This window comes from Rattus norvegicus, chromosome 20 (assembly GCF_021556685.1).
Source record: "Rattus norvegicus strain SHRSP/BbbUtx chromosome 20, alternate assembly SHRSP_T2T, whole genome shotgun sequence".
In the NCBI taxonomy this organism is placed as follows: domain Eukaryota; kingdom Metazoa; phylum Chordata; class Mammalia; order Rodentia; family Muridae; genus Rattus; species Rattus norvegicus.
The window spans coordinates 50,339,297-50,360,747 of NC_141553.1; the positions used below are offsets into that span (position 1 = coordinate 50,339,297).

Below are 21,451 nucleotides of genomic sequence, written 5' to 3' on the forward strand. Positions count from 1 at the left end.
CTGTGGTCTCTTTATCATTTCATTTCTTTAGGCCACTTAGAGTGTGTCTGTCCGCCTGTCTGTGTCCCTCCCTCCCAGTCCCTCGGGAGAATGTGCGTGTTTGGGGACTTCAGTGCCTGGATGCGGGGTGCAGCTCGCACGGTTTGGGCCACAGGCAAGTGGCAAATGCTTGTACACAGAACACAAGATGTGGCACTCCTCCATCGTCTCCTTCCTGGCCTGGTGCCAGCCCTGTCTGGACCAGCAGGACATCCCCTCCCTCTGACCCCAGTTGTCCCACTGTGTGTGGCTTGGGATGTAGTTTCTCAAAGCCAACCTGGTAACAAAAAGATTCCTGATTCCCCTCTGCTGGTTAAGAATCAGTAACCGTTTAAAAAACAGCATGTATCAGGCGGGGGGGCGGGAGGGAGATGTCCTGTTGATGTTGCACACCGGTCTCAAGGTGCCGAAGGGATAGCTCAGTGGTTAAGCGCACTGGCTTCTCTTCAGAGGACCCGGGTTCAATCCCAGTACCCATATGGCAACTTAACACCATCTGTGATTCCCCACAACCACACACTTCCTCCAACAAGGCCACACCTCCTAGTAGTGCCACTCCCTGGGCCAAGCACACACAAACCACCAAAAGGTTGTCTTGGCAGGTGGGAAGAGGATGGGACAGGTTCCATATACTTGTGTGTCATGATGGCTTGGGATTTTTTGGTTTTGGTTTGCTTTTATTTTTGAGACAGATTGGCCTGGAATGCACTAGATCAGTCTGGCTTCAAACTCAGATCCTCCTGACCAGGTACTGGGATTAGGATGTGCACCATTGGAACTGCAGAGATAGGTCAAAAGATAAGAGCTCTGGCTGCTCTTCCAGAAGACCCAGGTTCAATTCCCAGCACCGACATGGCAGCCCACAATTCTAGCTCCAGTTCCAGAGGATCCACCCAATATCCTCTTGTGACCTCTATGGACACACACGATAGGTAGATTGGATGGATGGATGGATGGATGGATGGATGGATGGATGGATGGATGGATGGATAGATGGATGGGTGGGTGGGTGGATGGGTGAGTGGGTGGATGGATGGGTGGGTGGTGGGTGGATGAATGATTTCTTTTTAAAGCTGTGCACCACTACCTTGCTGGTTTTATTGGGACAAGGTCTTACATATCTCATGCAGATACAACAGAGGCTAAACTTAAACTGACCCTCCTTCACCTCCATGGGCCCGGGACTACAAGCTCAATTTAAAATTTTAATTGGCTTAGTTTACATTTCTAGATTTGGAAATTTTGTTCCATAAAACAGGGTAAGAGGAAGCCGAGGTTTTGTGGTCAGGGAAAGGCTGAAGAAAACAGGGAAGACTGGGCACACTGAGAAGGAACTGGATTTGGTGGCTCTGACTATTATCTGAGCATTTGAGAAGCAAAGGCCAGATCCCTGCAGAGAGGCTAAGGCCCCAAGAGACAAGGAGGTGAGTGCAGTAAGGGCCCTTGCTGCCTCTAGAGGGGCTTCATCCACTCAGGAGGCCAGAGCTCCTGGGCCTGCTCTGTAGCTCTGACCAGCCCTGCCTCCATGGGTTACTAGTTGAACAGCCCATTTCAGCCTGGCAGGAAAGTCCTGAGAGTTAGCAGCACAGACCCTGACAGGTCTTGCCTGAAGCTGATTTGCAAGATGTGCGTGTTTATGACCAGATTGGACCTTGGCTGCTCCCTGTGCAGTAGGCAGCCAGGCCATTGCCACGTGTGGCGAAGCCAGGCCTGAGGCACAACCGCAGGACCCCCTGTTCCTCACAGGCAGCCATGATGTTGGTAGGCAGCTGTGAGATCAGACCAGGGCTTTGGCTTGTACTGTTTCTGCTGCAAGGCGGCGTCCATCCTTGGTTTCAACGAGCTGAAATCTGGCTGCTTGGGAAGAGGGAAGAGACAACGCACTCCAGTACGCAGAAGGCCGGTGGCCATGGTGGTAATACAGCGCTCAAAGTTGGCTTTTTGACCTCTGATTTCTCTGCTTCAGAATCGAGAACTAAGAGGTTTTCCCTAGGACAGGGTTCCTCTGTGTAGCCCTGGCTATCCTGGAACTCCTCTGCAGAGCAGGCTGGCCTTGAAGGCAGAGATTTGCCTGCCTCTGTCTCCTGAGTGGGAGATTAATGGTGTGAGTCACCACTACCTATCTCCCCCCACTCCCTAAATGTTGATATTGTATACTGTTTTTTTTTTTTTTTTTTTTCCGGAGCTGGGGACCGAACCCAGGGCCTTGCGCTCCCTAGGTAAGCGCTCTACCACTGAGCTAAATCCCCAGTCCCTGTATACTGTTTAATAGTCACTTTGAGGGGTTGGAGATTTAGCTCAGTGGTAGAGCGCTTGCCTAGCAAGCGCAAGGCCCTGGGTTTGGTCCTCAGCTCCGAGGGGAAAAAAAAAGTCACTTTGATTTCAGAAGCAAGTATGGCCTCTCTTTAGGAACAAGTGTTCGCTTTAGAAAAAATCTTGTTTGCCCTGGCTGCAATCTTACACTGTCTATCTTGGGGAATAGTCGGCGTTGGTGCAGGCCTGTCATCCCAGTACTTGGGAGGCCGAGGCCAGGGATCCTGAGTTAGAAAGTTAAAGGGGGTGGGGTGGAGGTGGGGTGCGGGGAGCTAGAAATTATACTGGCAGCAAATGAGAAAGCTGGCTAATGCCAGGGGCCTAGTAAGGCAATGAGTCTGCGAACACCCTGGAGTAGTGTTCACGGGAAGGCAGCCAACACAGCAAGAGTGTTACCTTTGGCAAGGGCAAGTGAGAGAAAGCTGGAGAAGTGTGGCAAGATGCACTTTGGGGCAATGGGTTAGACGGAGCTCCAGACACACCAGAGGAAAGAGCGAGCAGCGAGATGCATAACAGAGCTGCTATAAAAGTCCTTACAGTAAAACAGTGAAACAGTAAAACATAAAAACGCATTCACGCAAAATGATCCCATTTAACCCGAGTGAAATGATTGTCCGAATCGCAGAGGACGACGTGGAAACGTGTGCCGAAGTTGAGGGGGCAGGGAGCGGAGTGGGCGGGGAGGACTCAGAAGAACCGAGAGAGGGGACAGTGGGCCGAGGTGCTTCGTAAGGAAAACCTCTCACGGGCGGGCGTTGGTAAATGTTTAACAGTTGTTGCTCTGAGGGGGAATAACGAACCCTGATCTGCAGTGTTTGCTGATTTCCAAAAGCTACTCTGACTGATTGGAGCTAGCGAGCTAGCCATGGGACCCGAAAAGCAGTTCGGGAGCTGCTCCCGTCCCGCTCTCCTGGAAACACAATGTTCCAGTCGCTGCTCCCTGGAGACCACGCGGTCGGGATTTCGATTGCAAAGCGGACCTTCACAGAGCCAAGGTAAGGCAGAGTTCCTTTTCCTTGCTTGGAGTACACACCGTGCACCCTTTAGGTAAGTTCTTGAACATCCACCGAACTGAAATAAATGTTTTTTTAGTTTCTTGAAAAATAGGTATCCCAGCATGGGGGTGCACATCTTTAATCCCAATGTTGGGAGTCAGAAGTAGAAGGATCTTCGTGAGTTCAAGTCCGGCTTGGCCTACATACAAGCTCCTACCATGTGAGGTCTTGAATTCATGTAGGTCACCAGGCACCTTTCTGGCTGTGGAGAGTTAAAAGTTTTCAAATAGAGATAAACTTTTCTGGGTTCTCCAAACCAAAGTGGTGAAAAGCTTTGGGTTCTAGAAGCTTCACACCCAGACTCAGATCTCAGGAAGTGACGGAGGGCAAACAAGAGCCCATCGAGGACAGCCAGCCTCACAGGGACAGGGCCGAGTCTCCTCTTGGAACCGATTCTTCCAGGTGCTAAGGCATGGCTCCTCAGAGATCACAGACAGACCTCAGTGTCTGACCACACACCGTGCACTGTGCAGTGAGCCCCGCCCTACTCTGCTTCGTGTCGATTTAGCTCTTTGTGTAACACTCTCGTGAGGGTTAGAACTCTAGTCCATCCTGATAAGACCCTGTGTATTTCCTGTGTCTACCTCAAACTAAACTCTTTATTCTCCTGAGCCAGGAGTTAAGCATTTTCAGTAAAGGGTCAGATAGTAAGCAGTGTATGCTTTGTGGGTCACTGGTCTTACATGTGTGTATATAGATATACATATGTGTACAAACACAATGCAGACCAATAGGAGAACGTTACAAAATTTCATTTTATATATATGGGTGCTTTATCTGCATGTATGTCTGCAAACCACATACATGTCTGGTACCCACAGAGGCTGGAAGAGGACATCGAATCCCTTAGGCGGGACTGGAGTTAGTGATGAGCCACCATGGGGGTGATAGGAATTGAATCTGTGTCCTTCAAAAGAGCAGCCTGAGCTCTGAACATAAAATGTCAAAGCCATTCTTAGCTTGAAGGCCATTAAGCCAGCCTCTCTGGCTCTCTTGATTTATCTAGCAGCTCTAAAAGAAAGCCTTCCAAATGGATTCTAAGTAGCCCAGTTGGAACTAGGGGGACAATTTTACTCCTTCTGGACTAAACCAAAGAGAACCAACACTAGTTAGTGTTCACCAAGACGGCTGGTAAAAGCTAGAGCTTATCTTGTCATGACCTGAAGGGCGATCTTGACTCTGCTGGCTTTGGCCATGAGATGCCTGAAACGTAGTCCCTATACTGGGGAAATATTCAAATGAACACTAAGGAGCCAGGTACGGTGTTACACGTCTGCTCTATCATCCTCACTCTTGAGAGTTACAGGTAAGAGGATCAGCCTGAGACCAGCCTATCAGAGACTTCATCTCGAACAAATGTAACCGTTGTGGTGGAACCTGTCTTTCTCTAGTACTCAGGAGGCAGAGGCAGGTGGATCTTGGTGGTTTTGAGGCTGGTCAGGGGTACACAGGGAGACCCTGTGTGTCTGTTTGAATAGGTGTAGCCACAATAGACAGACTCCTATGTTTGAATGCTTGGCCACAGGGAGTAGCACTATTAGGTGTGGCCGAGTTGGAAGTGTGTCACTGTGGGGGAGACTTGAGATCTCACGTGCTCAAGTTATGCCCAGTGTGGTTCACAAAGTCTCTGTCTGCTGCCTTCAGACCAAGATGCAGAACTTCAGCTCCTTCAGCATCATGTCTGCCTGTGTGCCTCCATGTTTCCCGCCATAATAATGGACTAAACCTCTGAAACTGTGAGCCAGCCCCAATTAAATGCTTCCCTTTATAAGAGTTGCCATGGTCATGGTGTCTCTTCACAGCAATAAAACCCTAAGACACACTAACAAACAACAAAACAAAACAAATACCAACAATAAAACAAAACCCACAAAGAAACAAGGCCAATTTATTTTACAGTGACTCCTGAGGTAGTTAATGTGGGAAGTGGTAGGCAAGCTGTAATGTCCTCTCTGGCCTGGGCGCCTCCAGAATCCGTCTCTGCACAGAACAAGAGGGCTCTCAGGGTGCCAGGTCTAAGGGAGCACAGGCCAGCCCAAGAGGGACCCCCACAGATCCCAGCTTCCACAGAGTGCTCCAGTGACCCCACAAACGACAGGAGAACTTTATTTTAGTAAAAACGTCCTCTTTTTATGCTGCCCGTCCCCGACGTTAGGGCGGCCCGTGGGAAGAAGCGATGTTTATTTAGACGCAGTCTTTTTAGGCACCTTTAAGCTCTTCCACCGACGCAGCACCACACGGTACTTGTCGTTCTCAGTCTTCTCTTCGTAGACGGTTTTCAGGAGAATCCGCATCACCACCTCTGTTCCTGTCTCTTTGTTCTCTCCCATGAGGAGATCCAAAGTATCTCCCACCTTCACCTGAGAACACAAGGAAACAACCTTTAGTCCACTCTGGGGAACCTAGGCTTGCTGTCTCTCTAGTCTGAACTGCGTGGCGGGGTAGGCATACAGGAGGGAGCTCAAGCACAGTCGCTTCCTTCTGACGTCCATGACTGGCCTGCAGATGGTCTAGGCTGGGAAGGTTCTCAGTCAGGTAACTGAAGGAGTCCTGGGACGGACCTGTCTGTCTGGGCAACACTGGTAAATCACTGAAAAGTGGGGCATAACCTTAGCAAGAGAGTGTAAAAGAAAGCACTGGACGCACCAGGAAAGAAAACAAGCACTGATTTTTTTAGCCAGGATGCCCTAAAATGGAGTGGGACAGTTTCATAGACATCAGTCCCCATGGCTGGCTGCAGAGAATTTAAAGTAGAATCACAACTTCAGTGTTGGCTGCCCCGTCAGAGAGACGAGCTTTAGACCACAAAGGTGAACAGCACACAAGAGGAAGAGCTGGCTCCAGGGGCTGAGGCCAAACTAACTTACCAGAGGACTTGCGGCTAACGCCTGTCACCCTGGAGTGCCGTGTCATCTCCAGGGCCCAGCTGCAAGGACTTAGTCCATGTTGGGTGCATGGGAAATAGCTGGTCCAAATAGCTCATCAGGGGATCTGGCCAGGAACTCAAGAGGGGCCAAACAGCCTGGCCACATGCTGCTGTTTCTGCCACAACCTAACAGAAAGAGGATGGCTCTGCCCCCCAACTGCTTCCACTGACCTAAAGTGACTCATGTGGGCCGCTGACTGCTGAAGGGACTGGGGATTGCTTAACAGTGATCCCTGCTCTTGTTGCCTGTAACTGCACTTCTAGGGGACATGACACCCTCATCTGGCCTCCCGGGCACCAAAGCATGCCCATGGTGCAGACATACATGTGGGCAAACACCGGTTCACATAAAATACATTATTTAAAGATTTTAAAATATGTACAACAAAACAAGAGACCAAGCCTCCCCTCCCATAAACAAACGCACAGCCCAGAAACTGGCATATTTCATTCAAACTCAGTTACGAGTTTCAGATTTATTTCATGTGTGGAATTTTGCCTGCATGCATGTCTAGGAACCATGTGCATGCCCGGCTCCCTAGGAAGTCAGAGAATGAACAGATCTCTTGGAATTGGGATTACAGGCAGTTGTGAGCCACCGTGTGGTGCTGGGAATCCAACCTGAGTCCTCTGCGAGAGCAGCCAGCATTTTTAGTTGCTGAGCCACCTCTTGAACCCCTAACTTAAAAATTTTGAAACCATTTATTTTGGGGTGTGGGGCACATGTGTGGAAGTTGAAATTGAACTGTGGAGCTGGTCCTCTCCTTCCACTGCATGGGGGCCGGGGTGGAATGGCAGTGTCAGGCTTGGCAGCAGACACCTCTGTCTGCTGAGCCATCTCAGCAACCAAACGTTTACTTAGGCTGGGTATGGTTGCTCATGGCTATAAACCCAGCTGAGGCAGGAGGATTGCTGCAAGTTTTTAGTGAGCTCATATTATAGGGAAAAAAAGGAGGAGGAAAGAGAGGAGGAGGAAGGAGAGAAGGAGGAGAAGGAGAGGAGGAGGAAGGAGGAGAGGAAGAAGAAGAAGAGAGGAAGAAGAGGAAGAGGAGGGGGAGGAAGGAGGAGAGGAAGAGGAGGGGGAGGAGAGGAAGAAAAGGAGGAGGGAGAGGAGAAGGAGGAAGGAGAGGAGGAGGAAGAGGAAGGAGGAGAGGAGGAGGAAGAGGAAGAAGGAGAGGAGGAGGAAGGAGAAGAGGAGGAGGAGGGAGAAGAGGAGGAGGGAGAGGAGGAGGAGGAGGGAGAGGAAGAAGAGGAAGAAGAGTATAAAGCTGGAGAGGAAGGAAGTCGGGTGCGGGCTCAGAGGTTAGTGGAGAGCTGAACACCATCAGACACACTGCGCACACACGTGCGGGAATGCTGTAACGGGATGCTAGCGTGAATTATTAATATGCACTAATAGGGAAAGGACACGTAACGGCATTTCTCCCCTGAAGGGCTCCAACAGCGTTTCCTCTGCCCATCTGACTCCAGGGAGGTGAGCTGGAGACGGAGAGGGAGCGCCATGCTCTGGCTTCTGCAGCCGCCATGTCAAACAGGGCTAACAGCACTGTGCACTCCGGACCCCTAGTTTGCAGGATACACAAAAGCTTTGCTCGGTGGCCGGTGGGGACCGACAAGCTGGACCTCAGGGCCTGGAGCCAGGCACTGGTCTGCGGAGCAGGCTGGGGAAGCAGGCATGCTTTATTTAGTCCATCCACGGCCTGGTCCTCTCAGACACAAAGCAAGACTGGCTGGGATTAGGGCCTGTTTCAAATATCTACATTTCAAATCTGCGCTTAGCTGCAGTTTCTATGGCTACCAGGCCTCCTAGTAACAAGGCAGCGGAGTGTTAATACTGGCCTCTGCCTTTGCTGACCCTCAGGAGAAGTCTGGAAAGCGGCTGAGACAACAGAACACCCACGGCAGGATGCAGCAGAGCAATTAGGCTGAGGTTAACAATACCTCAAAGCAGGGGAAGAAAAACAGGCTCACGGAGTTTGCAAATGAGGCTGCAGGCAGGAGGGTGTTCAGAGGTAAGGCAGCCCAGCCACAGTCCAGGGAGCGATGGCGCAGGCTGCAGAGCCCATCTGGAGCCCGGGCTTTTGTGCCACTCACTGAACAATGGCTGCAGCGTCACCCTGCACCCGCCAGCCCAAGGTTACCAGAGCTCCCTGGCCTCAACTAACAGTTGAGACAAGAATGGCGGCAGCCTTCCCTCTTTCTGTCCATGCAAGCAGCAGCAACGGACTGCATGACCTCCAGGGGCAAGCACTCAAGGAGTCTCAATGTTCACGGATGCCCACATGACACACTTAATGTCCACACCCCAAGGCACCTCAAAGTGGCTCAGATCCTGCCCAAGCAGGTCTCTAGAACATGAAAGGAAGATAAAAAACCACCCTTCAAACTCGTCCGCCTCCTCAACGCTAATAGGTTAGGCTTCTAAGCAAGGCCTTAGGTTTGAAGTCACGCTCTAGCCCCAGACAGGTGGCATGTATCTCAGGCTGGCCTAGGAGTCACTCTGGGGCGGCAATACCCTTGAATTTCTGACCCTCCCGCCCTGCTGAACCCAGGACTTCTTTCACACGCTCTGCAGGCATCCTGCCAGATGAGCTGTGTCCCTAGTCCTGCTCTCAAACTCCACTAAAGATGTCTTACATCTTCCTTGTATGTTGTTAAGTGATAATCTGATAGTCAAAAACATGGCAGACCGTCCTTTAATCCCAGCATCCAGGAGGCAAAGGCGGCAGATTTCTCTGTGTTCAGGCCAACCTAATCTACACAGTGAGGCTCTGTCTCAAACACAGAAAACTCATTAACTGGATCTCAGAGGGACGGTGAGACAGCTCAGCACCGGCAGAAGGCCTGACCTGAGTTCCCGTACCTTAAACCAACATGGAGGGAAGGAAGCCACTCTTTCACATTGTCCTCTAGCCTCCACCCACATCGATGTGTGACATGCCTGTCCCTACACTCCCCGTTCCTGACTAATCCATGTTTTAACAGCTGGAAAATAGACAGCGTGAAGACAGTTAACGGGGAGAGCTGGAGCGCAGCTCAGCGGCTCCGTGCGGGTGATGCTCTCACAGACTTGGGTTTGGTTCCCAGCACCCACAGTGACTCACAGCCATCCTCAATTTCAGCTTGGGAGACTTGGTACCCTCCTCTGGCCTCTGTGGGCAGCAGGTACAATTATGCACATATCTGTAGGCATTTATATACATAAATTAAATTTAAAAAATAAAATTCAAAATATAAAAGGCATGAAGAAAACTACTACGGGAGGGGAGGCGGCTGAGCAGTTAGTCGTGAGAGTGTCGTGCCAGCTCCCTGCAGCTATTGCGGACGCCTCTGGCTTGGTTCCCAGCAGTCAGTGTGGTTCATGACCAACCTGCAACTCCAGCACCAGGGGACTTCTGACTTCCACAGGAACGGCTTATGCCTGTGCACGTAAGCAGGACACTCAAACACACAGAATAAAATGCATTTGAAAACAATATATCCCATAATAATCTATTATAAGATAAACAGGAGTAATATTTAATTTAAAATATATGGAGCAGACATTAAAATATGCAGACAGTGTTTTGTTTTGTTGTGATGTGCTCTTGGCTGGCCTGCAACTAGATGAGCTGTGCAGACTTGGCTGGCTCAATCTGTGGCAGTCTTCCTGACTCTGCCTTCGCGTGTGTGTGTGTGTGTGTGTGTGTGTGTGTGTGTGTGTGTGTGTGTGTGTGAGAGGGGGGGGGGGAGATGCACAGACAGAGACACTGTTGTTACAAAGCTGCAGCCCTGAGGGTGGACACTGGTCTGTAGTTGGTTCCCACCAGAGGATCAGGACCTCAGAGGACCTTGGAGAGGGAAGACACTAGGGCCCAAGGGGGAGTTGGGGACAGCACCGACTAGCAGAGCTAGACAGGGTCATGGGGCCGTCATGGCGCTGGAATGCTCACCGTTCTGCTTTTCTTCCACAGTTTTTCCCCGTTCAGTCTGAGTTCACCTTTGTAGAACGCGTCTTCTACTTTGCTATTAAGGAGAAAAAACTTAAAATTGAAATGCACTCAACAATCACAGCCTTGAGAAAAACGGCCGTTGTCAGTGTCTACTTGGTGAGTCCCCACAACACCCTGAACTTGAGGGAAAGTTGAGGCACAAAAGGGAAAGTGGCTGTCACTTACAGCATCTGAACGGGGGACCAAAGGGTACTCCTGATCCCGGAAAGGCTTGCTGCTCTCCGGGCAGGTGCTGCGTGGGGCTTTACGGTGGTTTTAGAAGAACTGCATGGCAGGAGCTCAGTGAGTCACAGTGGTCAGAATGAGTGGGTGCCTCCTGCCCCGCAGCCGCCTGCATTGCACCACACACGGACCTGCCCGTGTGCACTGGGGTCGGGTAACTCCAATCTGACAGCCATTCACCTTTGACTTTAAGCCCCTGGTGACCAGAGGAAGATGATACACACGGCCCTTCCTTCTGGTGACCTGACTCCAGATGACTGACGTCTGGCTCAGCTTACTAAAGGCAGCAGCCAGAGCTCAGGCCCTAGAGGGGTTGGCCAGATGTTAGGTAGCCCAGCACTGACCAGGATGCTCCGAGTGGAGCCCGCAGTCTTTTATGTTCTGTGGACGTAAACAGTAAGCTACAATTAATGACGCCACAAAAAGTCGCAAATTACACAAAGAAGTCTTGAATTTGCTCTTACCTCACATATACCCCACTAGTGACAGAGAACAAAGAGGGGACAAGCGGCTGGGTCACCACTAGAAGCCAGCACCCAGCAGAGAGAATGATGCACTAAAGGAACCTCGACACCCACCCCTCCACCCATGTGCTGCATGTGACACAGTGTTTGTAACAGCCTAAGAGCCTACCACACGCTAGGCCTAGGTACAGGGCTCTACATAGACCTTAATTCTACAGCTTGTATCTGCAACCCCAGCACTTGGAAGGCTGAGGCAGGAGGATTTCAGTGAGTGTGAGGCCCTTAGGAACTAACAGCATGGGCTGTAGAGTGGCCATAGCTTTAAAAGGGAAAAAGGGGGTTCGAAGGTGGAGCCCATAAAGCTGCAAGGACAGAACCAACTCCACAAGCTGTCTTCGGAGTCCACGAGATAGGGAGTCCGCGCGATAGGTTATGCACATCCTGCTGTCACACACGGATGTTTAATGCATTAAAAAGGAACCTGGCCATTACCGTCTAAAGTAGCTTCTCTCAGTCCTATTTCACAGCAGGGACATTTCAGTAACATGCACAGGTTGCTTACTAGTAGTCTGAAATACTAGTAGTCTGGCCCGAGAGCCCGCTTTTGTCTCTTGAGACGGCCTCTCAATACGCAGTTTAGGTTGGCTTTGAACTCAGTCTCCTGACCTCGCCTCTCGGATTTTCAGACTGCAGGCACACTCAGTGCCTTAGGTCAAGCCTGCACTCTTTTGTGTGCATCTGTGAGAATGCCATAGTGAGCCTGTGCAGGCCAGAGGACAACCCCAGCAAGCAGCTCTCTCCTGCTCCTTTCTGGGATCAGGAACCAGAGTCAGGTCGGCCTGTCTATATGTGAGCGCCTTTCCCACTGAGTCACCTCAGCGGCCCAGAAACTGCATTCAGGTTTAGAGTGTGTGTGTGCGTGTGTGTATGTATGTGTGTGTACGACTGACTGACTGTGGGTCCATGTCTGTCACGGCACGCCTGTCTATGGGCAACTGTATGAGTCAGTTCTTTCCTTATACTCTGTGTGGATCCCAGCGGTAGAACTCGGTTGTCAGCCTCCACAGTGGTACTCCTGCCCACTGAGCTAACATGCTAGCCCAGAACCTGCGTTCTGACCATCACCCCCTATCCCCCCTGTTGATGCTGGGATGTGCTTTCTCAAGCTGCAGTATATGGGAAATCCCGGTGTCTCTGTAGCTATGTATCCTTTCTATTAAGGGGTCATTGCTAGGGATAGAGGCTGGGTTCAGTGGAAAAACGCTCGCCTGCCATGTGCAAGACCCTGGGTTTGAGCCCCAGCACCGTGGAGAAGAAAAGAGAAATCTGTCATATAATCAATGGCTCACAGCACACCAGTTGTGTGTGTGAAATGCAGTTTTGTCATCAGTAAAGTGACCTGATTGGAATAGGTCACCTGTAAAGTCCTTTCACATGTTCCGTTATTACTCGCCATGACAGACTGGTACATGGCCCCGCACTAGGCAGACGGGTGGTTCACGGTGACACACGTGTCATACTCACTTTCTCCCAATATCAAGGCCTGTCTTCAGGATGACGTCGTACCGGAAAGACGGCACCACCTTCTCCAGGTCTTTGTAGTCCTTGACCACACCCGGCTCCTCCTCAAGCTCCTCCCCCTGCTCGCTCCTCTCCAGGTGACTGGTCTCCTCATCGGAGTCCTCTTCATCCGCATCTTTCTGCACAGTCTTTTTAGAAGACTTTTTGGAGTTTATATTGCTTTTGAGTCGTACAGAAAATGGAAGAATACACTCTGGAGATACTAGGAGCTCTGGGAGTCGCAGAGAGAAAATGTTACTGAAAAGTGCTTTGTAATTTGATGTGTTTAACTTGGTGCTAGAAAAATATAAGTATCGGTTCCACGAAGCACAAGGTTTGTGTGAAGAGGTCCCTTGAATCACACCCCAGAGTCTGGTCCAGGCATCTGGCTTTCTTACAGCACCCGTGAGCAGTCTGACACCAGGCACAGCCATGCTGCTTGGGACCTGCAACGGAGAACAGTTGAGCATTGTCACAGGTGTGTGGAGAACAGTTGAGCATTGTCACAGGTGTGTGGAGAACAGTTGAGCATTGTCACAGGTGGTGCCGCAGAGCTGTGCTTAGCACACAGGCATGAGCAAGCCACAGGCTCTGCATAGCTAGCACCGCATTCCCGCCGCCCATGCGAGGCTGGGCCAGTGCACCAGGCTGAGAGCCAAGCGCACCATGGGGAGCTCTCTAGTTGTAATCAACCTGCTTGCTTGCAGGACTGTCTCAGGGGTCCAGTGAGGCACAAAAACTATGGGAAACACTGCCTTGGTTCTTCTTCCTCAAATAGCTCTGGGTATTGACTACAACTGAAAAATATTAACAGTAGTTATTGATGGTTTGTTTAAAAAAAGAAAAAGGGCTGGACGTGGTGATGCACACCTTTCATCCCAGCACTCAGGATGCAGAGGCAGGAGGATCTCTGAGTTCAGGCCAGCCAGGGCTATACAGAGAATCCTGCCTGGAAAAACAAGAACACAAACAAACAAACAAACAAACAAAGGAGTTCATTAAACCCACAGTGAATCTCCCAACCTTATTTCAACCTAGATCCTGGCAAGTCAGAGCTAGCAAGGAATGAGGAGAACGGAAAGCTCCACATGTCCACGTTCCGCATCTCCTTCCTATTTGGTAGAACTCTGCAAGGGTGGGGGGAGGGGGCTGTAGCCCACAAACTAGGCAGTCATCCTGGATACCCCAGAGAGCTATCAAATCCTAGTTACTACAAATGCAACAGAAACCATCTTACCACAATGGTGGCAGGCCTTCCAGAATAATCAAAATGTAAGTGGTTCGCTCGCTCTTCCTCTCTCTCCTTCCCATCTATCCACCCACCCACTCATCCATCCATCTACCTACCCACTCATCCATCCATCCATCCATCCATCCATCCATCCAAACATCCATCCATCCAAACATCCATCCATCTATCCATCCATCCATCCATCCATCCACCTACCCACTCATCCACCCATCCATCCATCTACCCATCCATCTATCCATCCATCCATCTATCTACCCACCCACCCATCCATCCATCCATCCATCCACCCACCCATCCATCCACCCACCCATCTATCCATCCACCCATCCATCCATCCATCCACCCACCCACCCATCCATCCATCCATCCATCCATCCATCCATCCACCCATCCATCCACCCACCCACTCATCCATCTATCCATCCATCCATCCATCCACCCACTCATCCATCCATCCATCCACCCATCTATCCATCCATCCACCCACTCATCCATCCACCCACCCACCCATCCATCCATCCACCCACTCATCCATCCATCCATCCACCCACTCATCCATCCATCCATCCATCCATCCATCCATCCATCCATCCACCCATCCGAGACAGGACCTCACTACTTAGCCCTGGCTGTCCTTGAACTCACTCCATAGGCCGAGCTGGCCTTGGATTCAGAGATCCACCTACCTCTGTCTCTTGAGGCTGAGATGAAAGGCATGTGGGACCACATCAAGACCATGCTTTGCTAATGAGAGAAAGGATTTCATAAGCTTAAATACATACATATATAAACCTTGACAAACTCGACGGTCTGAGACCCACTTCCTTTATTTCCTTGATAATGCGCCTCAAGATTTTCCTTCCTAATTCCCACCAATTACGAGGCTGAAACAATGTCTGTGTGGCGCACAGACAACACACAGGCGACCGCTGCGTCTAACTCTTGGGTAAGCTTTAGAGGGCAAAATAAGCACAGGCCCTGCTCATTCCGCCATCCTTGGAGCCCCAAATAATTCCTGGATGACAAGAACTTCAGGGTTCGTGGGTTTTGTGTTTTTGTTTTAAATGTACTGTCAAAGGAATGGCTAAGCAAATCTGGGTTTTCTTTTCTGACATTTTCTTTTTCCAGCTTTATTGACTTTCTGTGCATGAGTGTTTTGCCTGCATATATGTATGTGTCCCATGTGTACGTATGCCTGGTGCCCTCAGGAGTCAGAAGGGGATGCTGGATCCCCTGGAACTGCAGTTACAGATGGCTGTGAGCTATCATGTGCATGCTGGAGACCCAACCCTGGTCCTCCACAAGATCAGAAAGTGTTCCTAACCACTGAGCCAACTCTAGCCCCATTAGTAAAAGAAAAATAGAGAAAAAGGTAAAAATAAAAAAAATTTAAAAAAGTATATATATATACTTTATTTACACATCTGTTTTGGCTGCATGAATGTCTGTACACCAACTGCACGCCTGGCACCTGTGGCAGTCAGGAAGGTGTAAAATTAGAACCAAGATGACTAAACTATCCTCTGGGTGCCGGGACTTGAACCAAGACTCTGTAAGAGCATCAAGTGCCCTTTTTGTTGTTTTGGCTTTTTGAGACAGGGTTTCTCTGTGTAGCTCTGGCTATCCCAGAACTCATTTTGTAGGCTAGGCTGGCCTTGAACTCACAGAATCACCTGGCTGCCTCTGCCTCTCAAGTGCTAGGATTAAAGGCATGGGCTACTGCACCTGTCCATCAACAAGTGTTCTTAACCACTGGAGCATCCATTCCTAGCCTCTTGTTTTGGATTTTGAGACAGGGTCTCATACTGAAGTCCAGGCTGGTCTGGAACTCACTACATCGAGCAGACTTGTCTCAGATGATGAGGGATCCTTCTGCTTCAGCTTCAAAGTGCTGAAATTACAGACACAGGCGCCATGTCTGGCAAGAAATGATAGTTCAGTGTATTCCCATTTAATAGAGACCTACCCCCCCCCAAAAAAAGTGTTAATTTTGTAGAAATCCTGAACGGCACAGGAGTGGGAGGACCTGCCGCTTCACCTGAGGAGAAATCCCCAGTAGCACCTGAGCCAGGGAGAGAGGACAGTCTTGGTGGTCGGGGAGAGAGGACAGTCTTGGTGGTCGGGGAGAGGACAGTCTTGGTGGTCGGGGAGAGGACAGTCTTGGTGGTCGGGGAGAGAGGACAGTCTTGGTGGTCGGGGGGAGAGGACAGTCTTGGTGGTCGGGGAGAGGACAGTCTTGGTGGTCGGGGAGAGGACAGTCTTGGTGGTCGGGGAGAGGACAGTCTTGGTGGTCGGGGAGAGGACAGTCTTGGTGGTCGGGGAGAGGACAGTCTTGATGGTCGGGGAGAGGACAGTCTTGGTGGTCGGGGGGAGAGGACAGTCTTGGTGGTCGGGGAGAGGACAGTCTTGGTGGTCGGGGAGAGGACAGTCTTGGTGGTCGGGGAGAGAGGACAGTCTTGGTGGTCGGGGAGAGGACAGTCTTGGTGGTCGGGGAGAGAGGACAGTCTTGGTGGTCGGGGAGAGGACAGTCTTGGTGGTCGGGGAGAGAGGACAGTCTTGGTGGTCGGGGAGAGGACAGTCTTGGTGGTCGGGGAGAGAGGACAGTCTTGGTGGTCGGTCTCCATCACAGGTCCTGGTTTGGGGCCAGGTGAGATGGCCCAACAGTTAAGGGTACTGTCACCCACCCAGTATGACAGCCAGAGTTCAATCCCCAGACGTGGTGGAAGGAGAGAAGTGACCCCTGCAAACTGTCCTCTGACCTCTACACTCTCGAGCGTACATAAAGGAATAAACGTTAAACACCCCTGCCCCACAGCACGCTGCTCTCTCCTCCCAGGGATATCTGGATGTGTCTCTTTCTGTACCCATCACTGGCCGCATTTTTAAGGATTTGTTCACTTTGATTTTGCTCCTGTGGGTGCTGCCTGCACGTGCATCTGTGCCTGGTGTATGTGAAGCGCCCATAGAGCCCACAAGTGGTTGTTCTTGGAATTGCTGTGAACCACCATGTGGTTGCTGGGAATTGAACCCAGGTCCTCTGGAAGAGCAGCCAGTGCTCTTATCCATTGAGCCATCTCTCCAGCCCCACAGACAGAAACATGTTTATTTATCTATACTAGGAAACCTAGCTGAAGATACCAACTTAAATCATGTTCCTCTGTGTGTGTGTGTGTGTGTGTGTGCGTGTGTGTGTGTGTGCGCGCGTGTGTGTGTGTGTGCGTGTGTGTGTGTGTGTGTGTGTAACAAATGTTTCAAAGTACTAAGCCAAATGTTACCTTTATTAGCCACTCCCTCCCTCTCCTCATCATCTCCACCTCTCAGCAGGCAAACATCCCAAACAATGAAGCCTAGACAGAAAATGTATAAAGATCAGAAAAGTCAGGGAAGGCATTAGTCTGGTTTTTGCTAGAGGTGATGACCATTTGTAGATGCTAGCAGAGAACAGGTCCCAGAGGAGGAACCTAGAGTTCAGAAATGGCTGGGAGAGCCCTGGGTAGGGAGTGGGGTATCTGAAATGTGACCGACCAGGTTCTCGAGCTCCTCTTAAATCAGAGCAGTGAATGTTGGGTAGTTACACCCCATTTGAAGAAACAGGATGCTGGTTGAGGTGGAACACGTATGCATTTCAGCACTTTGAGAATAAAGGCTCAGGAGTTCAAGGTCAGTCTGGGATCCAAAAACAAAACAAACAAATGGTCTAAATCAAACTAAAAAGCCCAACTGAGGAGGAGGAAGGCACAGGGCAGCAATCTCAGCTCTTAGACACGAGCACTGTGTCTAAGGCCAGGGGTCTCACAGCAAGCTCCAGGTCAGCTAGAGAGGCACATGTAGGAGAGCTCACCTTAAGCAGTACACAAAACAAACCAGGGCCGGGAGGATGGCTCAGTGCTAACTAACACACTTGCTCTGCAAACAAGAACACAAGTCTGAGTCCCCCTCCCATGTGATAGGCCGGGCACCGCTGTGCATGCCTACGATGCAAGCTTTGGGAAGCAGATGTTGGGAGAGCTCACTAACCAGCCAGCCACCCAGCCTAGTGACGGTGGTGAGCTTCAGGTTCAGTGAGACCAGGCTCAAGACAATGAGGGAGACAGTGATGGAGTGATAGAAGCCTGACGACCTCACCTAGCTTCTCTCTCTCTCTCTCTCTCTCTCTCTCTCTCTCTCTCTCTCTCTCACACACACACACACACACACACACACACACACACACACACGATTCCTTTTCCTTTGGTCTGGCCTCCTGGTAGCACCAATAAGTCCTTTGTCTTCACCACCCCACGACTCCTTTTTAAGGTAAAGGTTTCATTTATTCTAGGTGCTTTAAACTCACCCTGTAGCAAAGGCTACCCTTGAACTTTTGATCCTCCTGCTTCAGCCTCTAGTACTGGGCTCACGGGATTACTAGACTAGCACACTTGAGCAGAGTTAGCTCAGAGGACCCAGGTCTGCTGTTTGCACAAAGGCCTTCTGCCAGGCCTGTGCTCACTAGTGTCTGCAAAACTGGGCTTCAGCAGAGCTCCCCACATTCTCCAAACTCAGAGGTGACTTGCTAGACTCGCTATCCTGAAACTGTGCTCTGATTTACACTGGATACCTGGCTTTTCTCCTGGATGCCCGCTGTAAGCTGTGGAGGAATGACACGCTTCCTGCATGACGCCGAGGCGGACTTATATATGACACCAGGCCTGGTTTCCTTCGCTTTGCCCATGGCTCTCCCTTTTCCTCACTTTGCTTCATAAACCCACACTGTAATAAACCATAGCTGTGGGGTTGTCTGGACTCAGGCCTCCAGACACAATGTCCAATTAAGTGTCTGACATGACCGTCCCCAGAACCAAACTCTGGATGTCAGAACTGCTGCCCCTGGAGTCTTCATCTGTTAATGGAACGTCTGTCTGGTGATGTTCCAAACAGAAGCTAGTGGTTTTTCTTTCTTTTTCAACATAAGGTCTCGTTATATAGCCTTGTTGTCCTTGAGCTCATAGCCCTCCTCCCTGGGGCTCCCACAAGCTGGCTTACAAGCAGGTCACACCGTGTCCCGCTCCTCATGACTTTCCACCGCCTTGCTTTGAGACAGGGTCTCCGGTAGCCCAAATCCTGCATCCCAAGTGTTAGTGACTGGAGGCTACAGGTGTCCACTCCTGGACAGTTCCTTTATTCATGTCAACGACTGCTGTGTGTATATATGGTGTGTATAAGTCAGGGTGCAGGCACACCGCAGCATTGCGTGTGGAGGGCAGAGGGCATCTTTCAGGAGTCAGGACTCTTGAGCCAAGGTCTGTCATTTCCACCACACTGTATACTCTAGGCTAATTCTCGTCTCCGTCTCTCATCTTGGCAACAGAGTTCTAGAGTTAAGTACTCACACCACACATCTGGCTTTATGGCATGGGCTTCAGGGAGTGAAAAGGACTTCAGACTTGGCATGGTAAGAGTTCATGCCGGCATGAACTACCAGGCAAGGCTATTAAACCAGCTTCTCCAAAGCACTCAGAGGAAAAGAACATTTCTGGGCCTGGTAGGGCGGGATGATAGGAAGTTCAACGGCTGCTTTGACCTCAGAATGTGGCCACAGCCGGCCTGGGTAACTTAATGAGAGCCTGCTTCAAGAGTAGAAGAATTAAGAAAGGTTTTACTGTAAACCTGGTCCAACGGCCCATGCCTGGGAAGGTGCTGGAGGTGGGGGGGGACGACCCTGTTGTTTTGTTACACAAATATGGTCTCAAAGTACCTTCCACAAACTTACATATACACCCAGAAACTAGTCAGAACAGCTTCTTTCCGTAGTGGGCATCAGTTAAGTTATAAACTTGAGTCATGCACCAGGGCTTAAGTGCCTGTTATCTGCTCAGCCCTAAATGAGACATTTATACCACACCCCTCATATAAAATCCAAACTAAAACAAAACCTGGACAATGACAAAATGTCTGTCTTACTCGGTCAGCTTCAGACCCTGCCACACTGACACTGGTCTTCAAGGTCCCCATACACAAGGGACCATTCTTAGTGTGCCTTCCTTCTGTGGCCATGACTGAATTAGAGCTGGGGTGATATATAAAGGACAGAGGTGTATTTACCTCATGCCTCTAGAGTCTGGGAGTTCAATCAACTGCATCTAACCCCCTTCTCCCTGCTTCTCCACGCTTTAGAAGCTGACAGCTGATGAAAGGACTTTCTTGCTGCATCATCAGATAGAAGATAAGGACAGATGACTTGTTTTCATAAAAAAGCCACTCACTCCCTTAAAAGCCACTTGTTCCTTCTTCACGACCCTGCCCTTCCTAGAGGCACTGCACCAAATTGCCAACACATGAAACCTGGGGGACACACTCTGACCAAACCAGGGACCTTTGTTCCAGACAGGCCTAGGACACTCTCACCTAGGTATCTGCAAGGGAAGTCACCTTCAAGGCTAGACTCAAACACGCCCTCGGCGGGGCCTACCCATTCCAACTCTACTCCACCTGGCCAACCAGTCCCCTTTACCACATGTACACCACCTCCAGAGTTAATCACAGGCTGCTGCTTAATTTTCCAGATGTTGTCTGCACGTGCATACAGTCCACAAGACTTGAGTTCTTCGTCCCTGTTTTATATCTCTCATGCACAGAAATAGTGCCTGGTCATTAAATTAGAAACTTGTAGAAGCTGGGAACGTTGTTGCTAGCCTATAATTTAAGCATCTGGGAAAAAGACAGGAGCTCAGGTGTTCAAGGACATCCTCCACTATAAAAGTGAGTAAGATGCTAGCCACGACCGGGCCGTCTTTTTTTTTTTTTTTTTTTTTTTTTTTAAAGAGCTTGTAGAATAACATGAGCGGATGAGCTCAGCAAAGAACTTAGTATCTGGACTCCGAAAGTCTTATATACCTAAGTCTGGAGGTGACTTGGGCAGCATGAGAGACAGGGTCCATATTACAAAATCTCGCTGGCGGCAGTTTGCACTAGAGTTTGCTAGGAAAGAAAGCGCGTGAGGTTCGTTTCGGGTGAGATTTGTATAAAGCTATAGACTCTGTTAATGAAGGCTAAGGCTGCCAGAAGGGCAGTATTTAGGACACAAAGGCACAACTGCCCTTGACCTGCACTATGCTGAGAGTGGATGCACGTTCCTCAGCCGTGTAACCGCTCGTTAAGTAAGACCGGGGCCTGGCCTCCAGTTGGTTAGGTCTACAGCTACGAAACCCTTCCCTTCTGCGGACGTCGGAGGCGGACTTCTAATAAAGATCGGGTTCCCCTGGAACCTTCCCATCCCGAACCTCCTTAGGTCGCTCCCCCAAGGTCAAAAGAAACTGGACACTCCACACCGCCCAGCCCCGAATCTGTGTGTCTGCAGGCAGCTAGCTGCACCCAAGCCCTGGGACGCATAGCGTGGGCCAGCTCAATCCCCTCGGTCCCGGGGTTCGAGGGGCAACCCGAGGCAAGCCCGACTCTGCGGAACCGGACGCGCTCGCCGACTTGGCCAGAGCGCTGCAGGGCAGTAGCCGGTGGAGGGCGAATCGCCCGGCGAGGGGCTGAGCGGGCGGGCCAGTAGGGGCGCACTCACCTGCGCAGTCCGCTGGTCCCTCCCCGGACCGCGCCGACCGCAGGCGGGTGCCACCTCCGAGCCTGCCCCGCCCCTTCCGGCC

General features: G+C 50.6%; 1 protein-coding gene across 16 annotated transcripts; it reads right to left on the reverse strand.

Annotated features, from left to right (window-relative positions):
* Positions 1-5,277: 5,277 nt before the first annotated feature.
* Positions 5,278-21,451, reverse strand: Mtres1 (mitochondrial transcription rescue factor 1). 16 transcript variants are annotated; one of them, XM_087598306.1, is made up of 8 exons: positions 20,697-21,394; positions 17,099-17,170; positions 15,549-15,714; positions 14,510-14,567; positions 12,536-13,017; positions 10,266-10,338; positions 9,704-9,754; positions 5,278-5,767 (listed from the first exon to the last, which is right to left on the reverse strand). In XM_087598306.1, exons 5-7 carry the CDS (start codon positions 13,003-13,005, stop codon positions 9,749-9,751), a joined length of 549 nt encoding a protein of 182 aa, XP_087454432.1. In that variant the 5' UTR covers positions 13,006-13,017; positions 14,510-14,567; positions 15,549-15,714; positions 17,099-17,170; positions 20,697-21,394; the 3' UTR covers positions 5,278-5,767; positions 9,704-9,748.

Bases quoted from the DNA above. Each gene is read 5' to 3' on its own strand.
- Mtres1 (XM_087598293.1), bottom strand. From the start codon at position 15,584: ATGCTCCAGTGGTTAAGAACACTTGTTGATGGACAG. The intron at 13,018-15,548 runs GTGCAGTAGCCC...TCTCCGTTGCAG, and splicing joins GAACACTTGTTGATGGACAG to GTCCCAAGCAGCATGGCTGT. The intron at 5,768-10,265 runs GTGAGCATTCCA...TTGTGTTCTCAG, and splicing joins TGTGGAAGAAAAGCAGAACG to GTGAAGGTGGGAGATACTTT.